The 17,203-nt window shown below is 36.1% G+C and overlaps 1 protein-coding gene across 1 annotated transcript in view; it reads left to right on the forward strand.

The window, feature by feature from the left end:
• The window catches only part of LOC133625347 (lipoxygenase homology domain-containing protein 1-like), a 145,757-nt gene that overhangs the window by 119,471 nt on the left and 9,083 nt on the right, over positions 1 to 17,203 (forward strand). Inside the window, exons 34-37 of the mRNA XM_061995648.1 lie at positions 9,452 to 9,659; positions 11,353 to 11,412; positions 11,689 to 11,867; positions 12,732 to 12,954. Coding sequence (XP_061851632.1) covers positions 9,452 to 9,659; positions 11,353 to 11,412; positions 11,689 to 11,867; positions 12,732 to 12,954 — 670 coding nt within the window. The remainder of the gene's footprint in view (positions 1 to 9,451; positions 9,660 to 11,352; positions 11,413 to 11,688; positions 11,868 to 12,731; positions 12,955 to 17,203) is intronic.

A 17,203-nucleotide genomic window follows, 5' to 3' on the forward strand; every position in this document is an offset into this window, starting at 1 on the left:
GCAGGCTCCTAAAGAGGCCAAAGTCTGCCCTCCACAAATTCAAAATGCAGCAGTTTTGCTGACTCTCCTTACTTCTCCAAGAATCGAAAATTACCATTTCATAATCACTATATCTGAGACAGCCTCCAACCAATCATATCACCCATGAGTATTTCTCTGTGAACAGGTTTAGCAGGGTACCTTCTCTTGTTGGCTTGCTCACCACCTGTGTCTGTTTTCACTCCTCTGTTGTATTTCTAGCAGACATTTGTCAATTTGAAGTCTCCCATGAGAACAAGGACTAGTGATTGTGAGACTTCTCTCAGCTGCTTATAGAATATTTGGTCTGCATCATCATCCTGGTTGGGTGGTCTGTAACAGACTCCTCTGTAGACCTTTTCCCCTGATTCTTACCCTTAAGCACACAACCTTGCCATTACCATCACCAAGCTGCAGACAATCAAAATGCTTCTGGGCTACCTCACTGTCTCTCCTTCCTTGCCTATCCCTTGTGAAGAGTTTATAGCTATCCATTGCAGCACTCCAGATGTGGCAAGTCATCCCACTATGTTTCTGTGACCACAACCATGCTATCCTTTCCTGCTGCACATTGATTCAAGATCCTTCTGTTTGTAGCCCATGATCCATTCGTGTGGATGCACTTCAGTTGGGCTACTAATTCCACCACATTTTTGACAGGGAGAAGCCCTAATTCCCATGTGACCATTCTCAGGCATCTCTCTGTTTTTTAGCTCATTAATAACCCTTGTGCCTTTGCTGCCACATGGATCTTCATCCCCTACCTGTGAGATGGTAGACAGAAGGACCTGGCTAGCACACCAAACATTATCATGTCTCCCCCAGGCTTATCTCTAGTGAACCTGGTTCTTTCTCCCATTTGAAACAGTTGTTGCCATCAGGGCTGGTGTCATGTAAAACAACCCATGATCAAACCCCCCCAGATTCTGGCACTGACATCAATCTTGCAGCCAGGTATTGATCTGCTGACTCTTCCCATTTCTTCCCTCATCATTCCCTGCAACTGGAAGGATGAAAGGGGACACTCAATTGTGTTCCTGATTTCTTAACCCATTGTCTCAAGGCCCTGAAGTCTCTCTTGACTTTCTTGGACTTTTTGTTGCAACTTCATTGCTACCTGCCTGAAAAATACATAATGGATAATAATCTTATGGCCATACCAAGTTCATGTCTTTGAGCTATGACCCAGGGAGACAGTAGACTTCCCTAAGAAGCAGGTTGGCCCTTCTGTTCCCTTCAGAAGGGAATCTCCTAAGACAACAACTCCTTTTCTTTGTGGAAGCAGTTTCAACAAAGGGCATAGGCTGGCATTACCTCAGCAACACCTCCAAGCTAGATGAACCATTGTCCTCATAATTGTCCAGTTCCACTTGCAGAGCTTCACACCTGTTATGCAGGGGCACCGAGGAAGGTGAAATAATCACAGTGGAGATGTGCTCACTTGTCACCATTGCCCCTGTATCCTTTAGGTCACTGTGTTCTACCATGTGGAGAGAACACAGGAAATCTTCCATATCACGTGTCCTGACCTGTTGGGTCTCTCTCTAGGAAGACAGGATGTGATTTCAGTGTCTCTGTCTCTCACACTCCCTGATACCTCCTCCCAGAGCCCTGTCACCAGCAAAGGAGTTCCTCTCCCTGGGCACATCTCCCACAGTGTGCTCACTGCTGCCCTCTGGTACTGATGTAAGAGCAAGGCAGACCCTGCAACCTGGTACCTGCTTGCCAGCATGTTCCACTGGAGCTCTGTCTGGGCAGCTCTGTCGGTTGTGGTGGGTGCAGAGCTTAGAGAGACCATGTTTTTCTGCTGGATGGATACCATTGTTCCCTGGTTGAGCTGGCAAGGCTTCAGCACCCTTCCTACAAGCCTTTCTGTGCAAAATGCTGCACCATGCCCTGGTCACTTGTATTTCCTAGGGGATTTTATACCTGGGGAGGGACTTGGCTGCTGTTTCTCCTGGCCCTTCCCAAGTCCTGTCAGACATTGTCAAGTGAGATATGGGTTTCTAGTGGGTCTTTTGGCTCCCTCTGATGTTTCCCTCTGTTTGGGAACTCACCTGTGCACCATGCTGGAGCCCTCCACTGTGGATCATGCTGGCAGTGGAGCTGCTTGTCTCAGTGCCTGAGTGCTAGTGTCAGTTACATTGCATTTATATCCATTGAGCAGAAGGATTACTCAAATAGAAACATGGAAAATATGGAAAGTTACAGTGAAGGAAAGACTATAGGACATTGTCAAAAACTGTGAGAAGAAATACAAAAAGAAAGAACCCTGGGAGATAGTGGCAAAACTTGAGTCGTGCAGTTCTCAGTGATAGCTCCAGGATGTTATTGCCCAGTAAGTAGTTACAGTCAGTCGGTAATAGATTTATAGGAGGCAAAGCTATAACATACCATTGCAATCACCTTGTAGCTTGCCTACATAACGCTGGCCAATGGATGAGAGCTGCAGGAAAAATTAATTTTGGTATCCCGACATATTCTTATAGGGCAAGAAAAAAATGTAAAGCTATTGCAAAAAAAATTGGACTGAATTAATAGACATTAAAATTACTTAGTGTTCTGTCCATTTAGAGCTTAAAAATGAGTTACAAAATTATATTTCAAAAGCTCAAATATGTCACAGCTTTAGTTGCTTGTAATGCACATATTTGTTCTAACAGGATGATTTGAGTTTCTTCTGCAGAAAGGGAATGAAGTAAGAGCATCCAGGAGGTCGTTACCCTCTCTTCTTTATTTGGACATTTATCTTAAAATGAAATTAATTATCCTCTAGAGTTCCTGCTATCTTCTCAAAATTTTACAGGGAATGTTATGTGACTGAATTCCATGCCACATTTATTACATTTTTAAATAAATAAGATAATTTTAAAATAAAATGCAGCTGACAATGTTTGCTTGATTTATTAACAATCTTTAAATAGTTATAGTCAAACCAAGTCTGCATTTTTCAACAAATAAAGTATTCAGCTATTTTCCTCAATGCAGCAATAACTGAATTAACTTCAGTTCAAGTTAAATAGTTTAGAAAATGTTTCTAACTTCAGTATGAATGACTTCCAGTGGCAAAGCACCCATTTAGTTGGAAAGCTGTTACAAAGCTTAAATATTCCTTATCTATCTATCTATTTATTTATTTATAATTTATTTATTTATTCACACTATTTTCTGTTTAAATTTGTCAGACCTTAACTTCTAAGAACTATATTTTTGTCATGCTTAAGACTGTTAACCTGGATATCTCTTTAATACAAAATTTCTGCTGCCTTTGACAGTATTTATGCCAATAAGCAAACCAGTATGCCTTTGACAAGATAAATAGATTAAGCTGCTTGACTCATTGGAAGACAGGACTTCCAGTGGTGTATTAACTCTCACAAATCTTTTCGGAGTACTCTTCAATTTAGCACTCTGCTTCTTCAAGTATCATAACTAGCAAATGCTAGTCATCTCTAAAATCTTCTTTCAGTTAACTGATGAAAAAATTAAAGAGCATAAGCTTATTAAGTGCCTCACCACAATGAAATGTGCTTGAAAATACTGTCAGTTTATAGCCCATCTAAAAATTATTTAAATATTAGATTATGATGTTTTAATAAAAATATTACACATATACATTACTAAAGTTGAAGAAAATGATATCCTATTTTCCTTGCCTGTTAAACCAGATCTCAAACTCCAACTGTTATTATTTCAATCAAGCAATCAGATTGCATCAGATGGGTTTGAATTTGTCCAAAATTAAGCCTGGCCTTTTGTTTGGTTTTGGTTTTAATTTATGTCAAGTAATAAAATGCGTGTTTATGAATTTTCATTTGGGTGATGATACTGGTCTCTGAGGCAGTCCTTCTGCATCTTATTAAATACATTTTACTTGAAGTCTGATTGAAATGTCTTTTACAAGTTAGTTGAATGGTCTTAGCTGCTGATTATTATAATGTGCAACTATTCTTCCTTACTCCTGTTGCTGTTCTATGCATACAAATCCTGTTTCAAAAAGATTCTGTTCCAGTTATACTAAGCAAATTAACATAAGGTCAGTTCAAGACAAATATTATTTGAGTTTTCTTACTGCCCTTATTCTTTCATTTATTCTTCACTAATTTTGTTGAAGATGGATGAACCATGATAATTGTAGGTTATCAGAAACCTCTAATTATGCATTCACTGTAATTTAAAGTTGTGGTTTTTTCCATGTAAAGATAAAGTATTTAAATTAATTTCTAGATGAGAATTTAACAAAAACCAAAAATAGGCTTGCAAAAATATATGAATTGAGGAAAAATTTGGAATTGGCTTTTTTAGATGCATGAAAAATACTGTTTTTAAAGAAGCATTTGTGTAGAACAAACGTAACAAGATGCTGAGATCACATTCATATGCACCCTTTGGGCCACCAAGATGATCAGGGGACTGGAACATCTTTCGTACCAGGAAAGGCTGCAGGAACTGGGGCTGTTTAGTCTAAACAAGAGGAGACTGAGGGGAGATCTTATTAGCATTTACAAATATCTAAATGGTGGGTGTTAAGAGGTTGGGACATCCCTTTTTTCTATCGTCGCTAGCAACAGGACAAGGGGTAATGGGATGAAGCTGGAACACAAAAAGTTCCACTTAAATATAAGAAAAAGCTATTTTACTGTGCAGGTGACAGAGCCCTGGCACAGGCTGCCCAGAGGGATTGTGGAGTCTCCTTCCTTGGAGGTCTTCAAGACCCGCCTGGACATGTTCCTATGGGACCTGATCTAGGTGACCCTGCTTCTGCAGGGGGATTGGACTAGATGATCTCTAAAGGTCCCTTCCAACCCCTACCATTCTATGATTCTATGATTCATCTTTCCACTGATCTGGACCAAGACAGTATTGGTATTGGTGCTTGTCATCACTGCCACTTATCATCAAATACTTCACCCCTTAAGTCTGCTGGCACAGTGGCATACATTTCCTCTGTCTAAGTATTTAGTTTAAGCAATTCATACTGTTAAGACTTTGGGGTTTTTTGTTTGGTCTACCTTAATAAAATTTGGCGGGATTGAAGAAGCTGGTTGTGTGGCACAGATAAAAAGGTGACGATCTCTGTCTAAAAGCAGGTAGTGATGTGAAAAGCATTTGCGATAGAGTGGAGCAGTTGAGTTGAGCACAACTGGAAGAGCCTGTAGAACCATGGTCTGAAGAATGATGTCTCAGGAAAAAGTTATTTTTCTTGTTTGTATCCTTCTACAGACATTATTTCTGATTTGGGCTCAGGGTAGGGGCTTTTACTTTGCCTACCAGTGCTGAAACTCTTTTGTTTTCAGTGGCGGTTTTCTGGATTAACAAGTGAGATCAAAATAATCAGGCAGCAAATCAATAGGTTTGCCAAGCTTAATAGAAATGTTCCTTTATCTAGACACATAAACTCCTTTTCCAATAAAAGCCTATTAAAATGATATTAACATTTGCAGTATGGGAAATCACTTGTGCATATAGGTTGATGAAATTAAGCATATGGTGTGTCTTGACTTGCCATTTTCAGTTCTGCTGGGAATATCGTCATTAACCAGCCATCAAGTCTCAATACTGATCCTATAAAATGATTGGCATTTATAAAGGTAAATATTGCACAGTGACTGTTCAAATGCTTCTTCCAGTACAAGAGCTATTACAACTGCTACCGATAGTGATATGTTGCCAGTAGTGACATTGAAGTCAGTGAATAAAGTCAAACTGGGTCATTGATTCAAAGAAAATGCTCAAAACATGGGTCCAAGGACAAAAAGAAACATTTGAAGAAAATCTGAAAGGGAGTTTTAAAAAAATGTAAATAGTTTGAACAGATTGCTGGAATGATTGTTTTTAAGGATTTATTCAGTGCTTATTTTCTTATCCAAGAAACAGGAAAAGTGTCAATAGTGGTTTTGCTAGGGTAGCTCTTCTGGGTTGCGGAGGCTCTGTCCCTCTCACCCCATCAGTCTCAGATGCTCAGATTTTGAGAATATCTTTCATTCTCCAGTCAGTATTAGTTAAGACAATTTAGTGAGCTGTACATAAACATAAATTGTTTCAATACTGTTCAGAGAAAATCTAATATAAGTTCTGCCAAATTAGACAATGTCTATTGTTACCAATATTTAAGGTGACTTTTCTCCAAAAGTTCTACTGAATTAGACAATGTCTATTGTAATCAATATTTAAGGTGACTTTTCTCCATTCAAACTTAATCTGCTAACAGTAACTAAAAAAACAATTATTATTTTTTCCTAAGGGAAAACAAAAATTAAAAAGTTTTATATTCTGTAGATTTATCTATCTTCTGTATGCTTTCTCCATCTTTTTCTCCCTTTTTGCAGAAGAATTAAGCCTCCATTTACTTAAAAAGTCCTTGTTTATAACTCGGATAAGAGATAGAGTATCACATGACATACAAGATATGTCAACAATACCTGAGTATTTCCTTATGTTTTATGACTAATCTATAGTCTGAAATGAATAAAAAAATATTAACTCAATTATCAATAATTATTCTATTTCTGAAAATTATAATAAAATTTATGTCATAATCTATTTGCAGACAGTTTGTGAGGAGAAGAGTGGATTAAATTTTGAAAAATATCTCTAATAAATTGTTCATCTAGCTCTAACAATTATAATTGTTGCTCTTTCTCTACTCTTTTTTGGTCTCTTCACTACAATAAAGCTTATTACATCACATAGATTTTCAAATGTATGCATAAATAGAAAATATAATCTTGACTGTGAATTGAGTTTACCCCGTTGTCACAATTCTTAGTCTAGTTAACAGTTTTTCAACTCACAGCTTATTAGATGGCTGAAATGTCTTCAAATTTGACCATGAATTTCTGAGATTTTACATGCCTGAAAATGGGCTCATTAAAATTGCACATCAACAAATGATGAAGTAGGGTGTCTAATACAAACCAAACATCAACGTTTTCACAAATTATTCAGTCAAAATACACCTGCTTTCAGAGGAAAAAGGATTTGGGAAATCTTTCATGCATTACAAACTTGCTGCTACCTGTGGCTGGGTTACCCAGGTTATGACTAACTCATACTATATGAGGCACCTGAGTTATTAAGTGCTTTCAGAATCACTACCACTAGTGAAGATGGTGTAAAAATACTTTCTCTGATATTGCATGAAGATTTTCTAGCTTAATAGAGACTATTAACTGTCAAGCTTACTGTAAGTCACGCCCAACTATTCCTCTGGAATAGTACAAGTCTAGAAGTCTGCAGAATATTGTCTGTGTTTTTCCTTCATTCTTAAATCTCTCTCCTTTCTAAAAGTGGATCACTGACAACAGATTTTTTGGAGATGTTGATGATAGTTTTACTAAATTAGTCACCTTCTGGAAAACTCTTCTTCTCTGAAAAAGAAATATATTCTAGCAAGTATTCTAATCTGACAAAAGCTTCCTCACACATTTCCAATAAAATAAATCATGCATTAATATAAGCATATCCATTTGCAAGGACAAGCAGTAACTTTAAGGATAAATTTTCCCATTTCAGGAACTGAAAATATTTACTTACTAACAGAGATAGGAGTCTGTATGTTTCTTGCTTGAGTTTATCCATGTTTTTCACTCATGTTCTAGCCCTATGTATTTTTAATACATTTTGATTAATAAGTGTAATAAGCCATCTTATTTTATTCAAGCATGATGCTATAACTTTACCAATTCAATTAAAGGTAGAATAAAGCAATGATGAAACTCATATCATGATTAAGGTAAATTAAAAGTTGAGATTAATGGTATTCATCAAGTCATCAAATCACTCCAATAGGTAATACAATATAATTGTGGCGTTGACAATGTTACTCTTTGACTTAATTACAACCCTTCCAACGTATTCACTCTGCTGCTATAGGGCATTATTCTGAGAACCTTTAGTTTCATTTTATGTTTTTATCAGTCAAGTCACTAAGCAGCTGATAACCTTGAGTCATCATAAGGAAGTATAGCTATTCAAGTGCCTCTTCAACACTTTTTCCTTAAAATCAATGTCAGCTTGCCATTCTCATTTTCTCATTTCACATGGTAACTTAGGTGTGACAGTGCAGATGTAATGGTTAGATGATGCACTATAGCAGTTTTTGAATAATGCTACCTTTCAGTCTAGCGGAAGCCATGGAGTAATTCAATGACAAGTTGGTGAGTATTTTTAGGAAACTGTTAAAGGTGCAGTTCATATCTCACACATTCACATTCATAGGTATATATATTAATGAAAAATGAGAAAAAAAAGTTAAAGAAGAAAAACATTTGGTTTCTTGAAGGTTTTTTTATATGTATGGTCATATATTGTCTGCAATTTCAAGCTCGATATTTCAATTTACAGTGAATCTTATTAAGTTTCAATCTGATCAGGCTGGTCTTGGTGACACAAGACTTTTGTCAGCTCTTATATAACTGTGTCTGGTGGAGCAAGAGAACTGCGCTTTTCTTCATCTGGGCATAATCCTTTGAATGATTGCTGTCTCTTGCAGTGACTGATCAACTTCAGTGTGAATTAGGCAGAGAAGTCTTCTCAGGATTCAAGTGTTTTTGATCATTATTGCAATCCAGTCCCCTCAAAAATATCTTTATTTCTTTAATTCCATCACATATGACACCAGTTTTTACCAGTTATCAAATCTAATAGAAATGAGATAATAATTCATAAATCTATAAAGCAAAGCAGGTGGAAGATCTCTATGCCAAGAAATTAATCTTTGTTTTCCAGCTGAGAAAGTAGCTGTAAGACCCACAAAAAGCTAAAAATCACACATTACAAAAATGTTTAATGTCTGTCACCATTTTCTTTAGGGATCTTACTTCAGTGTTCTAAATGTTTTTAAAATACTGTGGACTTTTAAACTAATGGAGAATAGTAGAATCTATGTAAACATAACTTGATCTAGTATTTTCCTTAAATTCAATTACTCTTATTAAAAAAATCCTATGAGCTATTAAAATCTGGAACTAAGCCTGTCATTCTTCCCTGAGAATAAAACACTCAGGGAAGTGAGTGTTTGGAAGGAAGTTCTGAGATGTTCACTTCTGCCTTCTCCTTCTCTGTATTTCATCCCTCAAATGGAGGCCCTAGGAGTCTATTTTGTTGAGAATAAGAGATGTTTAAAACAGTATCCCTGTAGATTATTAAATGCATGATTTAGTAAGGAAAATCACTCAGGAACTGAGAACAAGCAACTCATTGATCTCTCTGGGGAAACAGGTGGTTTAGTGGTAAGTTGCAGAACCGCAAAGGGAATATTGCTTAATGCAGGAGTTTAGTATCTTTAAAGTTGTCATCTCTGGTTCTGTTCATAGTTATTGAATGAATGAAAAATATCTTGATTTTCTTCTCACTGTCATATTTCAAAACACACTGTTAATTTAGCTCAATGATTCAGTTTCCATATTTTTTTTGATTCTGAATTTTTCAGGTGGACATTTTTCAAGTGGAAGCAGTAGATGTTGGAACTCTGCAAGGGATGGTGGTTGAAAAAGGGAAAGGCTCTGACTGGCTTCTAGAGAAGATTATTGTGAAAGATTCAGTGGCATCAGGGACGGAAATATTGTTTATGGCTCAAACATGGCTAAAAGACAGATATGATGGAAAAAGATCTGCCTCAGTAACTCTGAATGCTACAGGTCAATAATATCTTCAAATATTATCTGCTAAGAAATCCCTTCCTAACTGCGAAATGCAGCTATGTGACTTGCTTCTATAAACAAGTTATGGCTTAAAATATTCCAATAGAACATTGTCATTATAGAGATACTTATTGTGTGTGAACACTGTTGGGTTGTAGTACCATTTAATAACAACTATTTGCCAGAGGAAAATTTCTACTTTGTTACTCCAGATTTACAGTGGCATAAATGGTAACAAATTTGGCTTATTCTCTTTACAAAATTGCTACCTCTCCAAGTCTTACTTCTATGTTTCAATTTGCAAACAATTTTTTTAAGCTTCAAAAATACCTCTTCTGGCTACTTGCTAGGCTTAGTGAAAACAAGATGAACAGTGGGGCAAACGTTGTTTAAGCAGTGGAGAAAATGTCTCCATTGTATTCAAGATGACTGTTTTACGTTATTTATGCCACATTGTCAACCAAAAGTATGTCCAGTTTCTGGCAAAAGCTATCCAGATTGACACTGTGTGGGTAGTCAGTCCACAGAGGATCAATCTGGACCTCACAGCCTGTAACTGCTCTCTTTGTCGAGACAAGAAGGGAATGGGCACCCTCCATCCCTGTGCTATGGTTTCAATAAAAACACAGTATGGTGTGCAAGCTGGGATGCAACGAGAGTACACCCCAATCAGATCAGCAGACAACCTAACCTCCATTTGTTCCTTTAAGATTGATATATTTCTTTTGATCCTGACCTTAGGAGAAGAGAACTGACAGCATAGATACATGTTTAGATTACAGGAAACGTTCTAATTCTTTTCCTCCTAATTCCCAGGGCATTTTTGCTTACTGTAGAAGCATTGGCATGATGGTGCTTGTCCAGCAGTAGCCTATTGAGACTGAGCAGAATTCCAGAGCAAATAATTTGTTCTGCTTCATCATCTCTAACTTTAATCATTTGAAATCCAGAAACGAAAGGAGGAAGCTGTCATTATGTAAAAGCAGATATTTTCAGCTTTGTTTTAGATTGTATGTTGGGACTTTTTATTAATAAAATATAGGAACATTTAGTGTATTTAACATTATATAATATGTTTTTATTAAATTATTATTATTAAGGATAAATATAACAATAATAATAATGTTTTTTGTTTCTACCAGAATGCCTTTATCTAGTGGAAGGAGAAAATGTTCCTGTGAATTTTTCATACAATAGTTGGCAAATCTAAACTTGATTGTGATCTCAAAAAAAGGCCTTCCATCTTTGATTGAGGTCTCTATCTAGTGTTTAGAAGTAGTTTTCATCTCCACCAAATCCCACTGAAATCAATGGGAGCTGATATCAATGGGAGAAACACTAGCTCCTAAAACGGGCATTTAAAACATCCATTAGTTCTCATTCATCCAGCGTGTAAATCACATGAATGAAACAGAAATGCTTTAAAATGAAAAAATACTTGAATCTTCATGTTACAACCATTTCATAGTAAAGAGCTAGCTCTACAGTCAGTTCATTAAATAGAATGGTATGTAGGACATGATGCTTAAGTAGAAAATCACATTATACACTTTCTAGCTAAATCTTTAGTCTAAATGATGTAATAGTCAATTGCCTCACTAGAGATGAATACAGTCATTTATTATCATTTAGATACTGTTCCACAAAGTATTCATTTGGTCTTCAATCTTTTTTTTTTTTTTTTAATTAGAAATTCGGGAGAAGAGGAACACTTCTGCCTGGCCTTTAAAAAAAGAACAAATGAATTCAGGTATAGCTTCAGCCATTACATCAACTGTTTTATGAATCAGTTTCAAAATAATAATGTGAGCATGTTTTCATTATGAAACTTCATTATACTTACTAGTACTGACGATGTTTACCCTTTTATAATAGATCTGATGAGCACCTAGATGAAGTGCTTATATATTAATGCTCCCTATGTAGACTAAGACATGTCTTAGGAATTTTATCTCAGGTACCTGAAAAGAGAAACATCCTTAATCTTTATGTTTTCCTCTTTATTTTCCTTATTTTATTTGTTCAGAAGGCAGATGGAGGATTTATTTCACAAAACAGCAAGAAGAAACAAAAACAGACTTTGAAAAGTTGTCAGAAAATACATCCAAGTTGGTTATGGTTTTTTATGGAAGTAACGGCAAGTCAAATCCAGTTTCCATGGAAAATAAAGTGGAACATCAGGCTAAGAACCAAATAACATATGATGTAAAATAATATATAGATTTCTATATGTTTACATTTTCTTTGTGTTTTCTTTTAGTGAAAAATAACTATGTAGTGTTACAAAGATAACACTTGGAGATATTATTTTTTAAATATTCAAAAAAAAACAACTGGAATTTTCAGTTGCATGCTAGAATTAATTTTTAATGTTTTGGGCTTTCTCAAGTTCATTATCATAGAATCATAGAATGGTAGGGGTTCGAAGGGACCTTTAGACATCATCTAGTCCAACCCCCTTGCAGAACCAGGTCCACCTAGATCAGGTCACACAGGAACACGTCCAGGCGGGACTTGAAGACCTCCAAGGAAGGAGACTCCACAACCCCTCTGGGCAGCCTGTTCCTGTGCTCTGTCATTCTCACAGTAAAATAGGTTTTCCTTATGTTTTAAAGGAATTTTTTGTGTTCCAGTTTCATCCCATTACTCTTTGTTCTGTTGCGAGATACAATAGAAAAAAGGGATGCTCCAACCTCCTGTGATCAAGCATATCCTTGATTTTCTTTTTTCCCCAACAAATAGTCATGGTTAATAATGCGTATCAATGTAAATGACATTAACATTAAGTATTCACATTTAGAAATCAGTGCAGTATGTAATTTGAATTTGATAGAATGATTACAATGAATGCCCATAGAATATAAAGCTAATATTTCTGTAAGTGCTTGGGGTCAACGTGGTGGTTCTGCCTTTGAACTGAATGGGACATTTAGCACAAAAAGTGATGTAAATGGAGCTAGGTCTGTGCTGATCCCTTTAGAGAAAACTTCCACTCTTCCTCTAAATTAACTAAGCATATATGTATATATCTCTGTTTGAATGCTAACTCGTTGTTTTGTTGCTTTCTAGGTATATTTACCATCTGATTTGGGAATGCTTTATAAAGTGAGACTTGGTCTCCAGAGTTTGGAAAACAGCATATCCCAGTTGTCTCTTCATCGCTTTAAAATGCAGAACACATCAACCCTAGATACCTTTAGTCTCACCATAAATAAAACACTTCCTTTTTCTTTTAATGGAGACAGATGGATTGAATTCCCTGTAGAGTGGCCATTAAAAGAAGCACTTTCTGGTAAGTATAAATCCACTTTAAAGCAGTAGAATGGTCCAGGAGGTTAACGTGTCCTAATATTGCAACTGAAACCTTTATCAAAACAGAAAATTTTATTGCCTTTATTTAATGATTCATAAAGTCTGGATAAGAGTTTAAAATGTATGAAGGAAAATACCATCCACTCAGCTTAATTTCTGTACCATAAAGTAGGAAATGTAATATTTGTTTGATTCTACAGAACCATTATTATATGCTAAAAGAACAGTTTATAAGAAATATCCTCTCCTTGCAATATTGTAATACTTCTGCTTTCCTTTATTTAGTCCTCAGCTGCTCACATTACTGACATTAACAACATGATTTTTATAGCTCATTTACTATTAAGCAATTCTTTTTGTTTGCACATTCCAAAGATTCTCCATAAATAACAGCTCAAAACTACGTATAAGCACAGCTTTCTTACCTTTATACACTCCAAATATTTATACCTGTTAAAATCTGCTTAACAATCGCCTTACATATGTCACCTTTGTTAAGCAAAATAAATCTTTTCATCAAAAACCCACCATATCTTCTGTATTCTTATAATGTGTTACTTACTGATTGCCACTACATGATGTAAACCTCCTTAGTTTAGTAAACAGACTAAATAATGATACTTAATATTCCAATCATTTGTGCCTGAGTTTTATGCAGAAAACAAATGAGTTGCCTGGGTAAATAATAAGTCAGTTGATCTGAAGAGAGCTGAAATAGGTGCTAAATGAACAATCCCAATATGCTTCCAAGTAGAAGTTATGGGCCAGTTTCAGTGAGTTGTTTCCAAGTGTCTAAATGTAAGCATACAAGTAACCTTGGTAGAATTAACAGGAGTTGAAAGCTTTTCTGCATATTTTGACTGCAACTGAAAATTTAAATTTTGTATTTAAGCTTTGGATTTTATATTGGTTACAGCTGTTATTTTCACTTGGAAACTTGCACAATATGAGTACAGAACAGAGCTTAATGGCTTTCATCTTCTATACATAAAACTGAAACAAAGAAGACATTTATATTAAATAAACCCCATAAGTAAGCCCTTTGCAAAAGATTGATCACTATGACATGTACAAATATTTAGAATACTTGTACAAGCACACAGAAACTATGAGAGAAAGATGCAACATGAGTGAACAATGAAACTAGAACCCTCATGACCTTGATTCTGATTAGCTCTGTGGCTGACTTCTTGGTTAAAAAAATAATTTCCCCATTCTTTGCCTTTTACTATTTTTTTTAATAACGTTTTCCTTCTTTGTAAAATACTTTGAGATGAAGACATAAAAAAAAATCACAAAAAAGGAATAGGTATTATATTACATATGTGTTTAGGTAAAAGAGCAAACAAACAGAATAGCTCATCTCTGTTGCATTTATTTCTTTCCACACGTGTTTTAGAAGTCTCCAAGGAGGGATTTCTAACCACAGTGAAGTAAAAACTAGGACAGTGAAAAAACATATTCCTCCAATCTTTGTCATTTTATGTCCAAGAGAGCTTTAAGCAGCTCCACAGCAGGTGGCACACATGGAGTTCAAAGTGATCCTTTACACACAAACTTACTTGCAATTTATTGTGCAAAACAATCTGCTTTTCTATCATCTTTCTAAATGTAATTTGTTTTCTTTTTCTCAGCTAAAAGCAAAACTAGTATCATATTAATTGGAATGGAAAGCAGCTGATTATAATCACCTTAACCAGAAGGCATGTGCTCTTAAATTTCAGATACAGCTGTCATTTATAGGGGGCCTTAATATTTCATCTCTTAGTAATCTTTTCCCTTTTTCATTTTGTTCTTGGGACTGTGATGAAGCATATGCTAATGAATAGTTGAAAGCATCAAAACACAGTTGATAAAATATAGTGCAGACCCTCGAGACCTGACCATGCACACATGTATCTCTGGGTATATTAATGGGAGAGGCCTCCAGCAGAGTACATACATAAATAGTTTTTCTTCACTGTACCTTCCTTTGAGATACTTACACTTCAGGAATCCCCATGGATGAAACAGTGCTCTCTCTCACACATACAGGGCTGTACAGAAGCTTAATTTTGCATTATTGTATCTTTTAAGGCAAGACAATTAAATAGTGAAAAGTAAAATAAAAATGTTTATGCTACTTTCAGATAGCTGATTATTTCCACAATGGTAACACAGAGCTATAATTCACACAGATTATTAAATCTATAAAATTTAATAAAATTAAATTAAATGGTTTTATAACATTAATATATATCATCCTTATTGTATGGAACTTCTTTTCAGAGATTTCTTTCACCTTTCCCCTCTCCAATCTATTCACTATACCGCAGAGATAAAAGCTTACTTGCCTTTAGTTGCTCTATGATGATTTGATCCCACTACCTGAACAAAGACCACCATTTAAGCATTTTATCTGTCTTCCCTTACCTACATTACTCTCCTTTAATTGACCTTCTTTGTACAATATACTCTGCCAGTTCTATCCAGTGTATAAGCTGATCCAAAGTTCATTCAACAAAATCTCTAGTTAACTACAATGTGTCAGGCTTATGATGACACACTAGATCATACTTGCCCTGGCCAGACTCACCTGGAACCTTCAGCCAGGATGGGCATAGGATGTTCACTTAAGATCATGCCTGAGCTATGTCTGATGCGTATCTGTTTCTAGTCCTCTCTCTGATGCTGTCTTCTGGCTGGACCTTGGACCTGTGTTGTAGCCTTATTTTCAGTCCTGTATCTGGTCCTTTCTCCTGCTGCGTCCACCTTGACTACCAGGATGGATCCCAGCTTTTTTTCTTTTTTTGCTGCATTTAAGACTGTTGATCACTCTGTCACATATGGATGCTTCAGGACTGTTACCTAGTCAGTGAGGGCACTGCCTGCACTGAGGTTGTGCTCCTGTCTTGTCCGCTATCATAGAGCAGGCCCAATGTTACTACCTTCTGACACAGTGATCCAAGACACAAGACTTCCAAATGCAATCCTTTCACTCTTGTTTTGGGCTGATCCAGCCCCACTTCTCAAGTTTCAGATCTGGGAATCTGTGGCAAAAGAGGGCTCAAGTAAAATAAAAAGACAACACTTAGAAAATCATAGTTATGGCAAAAAACAGCACTGAAAGGATTTCTTTGCTTTGGGTAGTGACTCACTGCATTGCATCCCTGACCAACTATATTGTTTCCTCTTGTAATTCTTCATCTTGGTTGTAACACTACCCATCATATTCCATACAGTCCTTGTATTTAATATTTTTTCTTATGTCTTACTTTGCCATGGTTTGTTTTTCCTTAGGCAGCATCAATTTCTGATTTCCATTTTAAACTTAGCTTTATCCTTTACCACTTAGTCTTTCACAAAATTTTACTTTTATAGGTGAACTAAAAAAGCTTTTTGGCACTACGGATTTCTTTCCATGCAACTCAACAGCAGTAGACATATAAGAAGCATCTGTCCTGTTGTTGATGCTGAGGAAATAGGCAATGCCCACAGAAGAGAGTTGTCTCTTTTACTAAACTCAGTGTTTTAGATGATCTAAAGGCTGATAATAACAGTTTGTTATCTGCTTTACCTGAACTTTGTCTTGTTGACTTCCAAAGGATGGTGATAATCTGTTTATACACACAGTCCTGTATGGGATATGTGTCTCACTGATCTAAGGTCTCAGCCTTCTGCAAGGTCAGGATTCTTCCCCTGCTATCACAGCATCTATAAGGATAAAAAGGAGATGATAAGTAGAGGATTAAAAGAGGTAAATATTCAGGACTGTCCCATAGATGATCCCTAAAGGTCCCTTCCAAACCCAACCATTCTATGATTCTATCATTTGGTTCTATGAGTAAAATATAAATGAATATAAACACATACTCTTGTGTATGTATTTTTTTAAAGGTTTTCAGATATTGTCATCTTGTCTTCAATTAAATAACGATAACCATTGCATAAATCATAAACAGCACAAATTCATGGGTGATAACTTCATCTGAGATAGACTTATGCTCCTGAGCAACCTCAGTGGATATGGTCCTTCAGAGTGAAGTGCAAAGCAGCTCTAAGTCAGATAAGGAGCTCTCTACATCTCTTAGTTGATGAAGTCTGAAGGACTAAAGTTAGTCTGTGTAAAGATCCCCAAAGTGATTGACAAGTCTGAGACTTATTATTTCATTTATTAGGCATTCACCTTTTAAAAGAAAAAAGCAACTGACTGCAGTAATCATTCCATAATGTGCTGTTATTACAAACAG

This window comes from Colius striatus, chromosome 4 (assembly GCF_028858725.1).
Source record: "Colius striatus isolate bColStr4 chromosome 4, bColStr4.1.hap1, whole genome shotgun sequence".
Taxonomy (NCBI): Eukaryota; Metazoa; Chordata; class Aves; order Coliiformes; family Coliidae; genus Colius; species Colius striatus.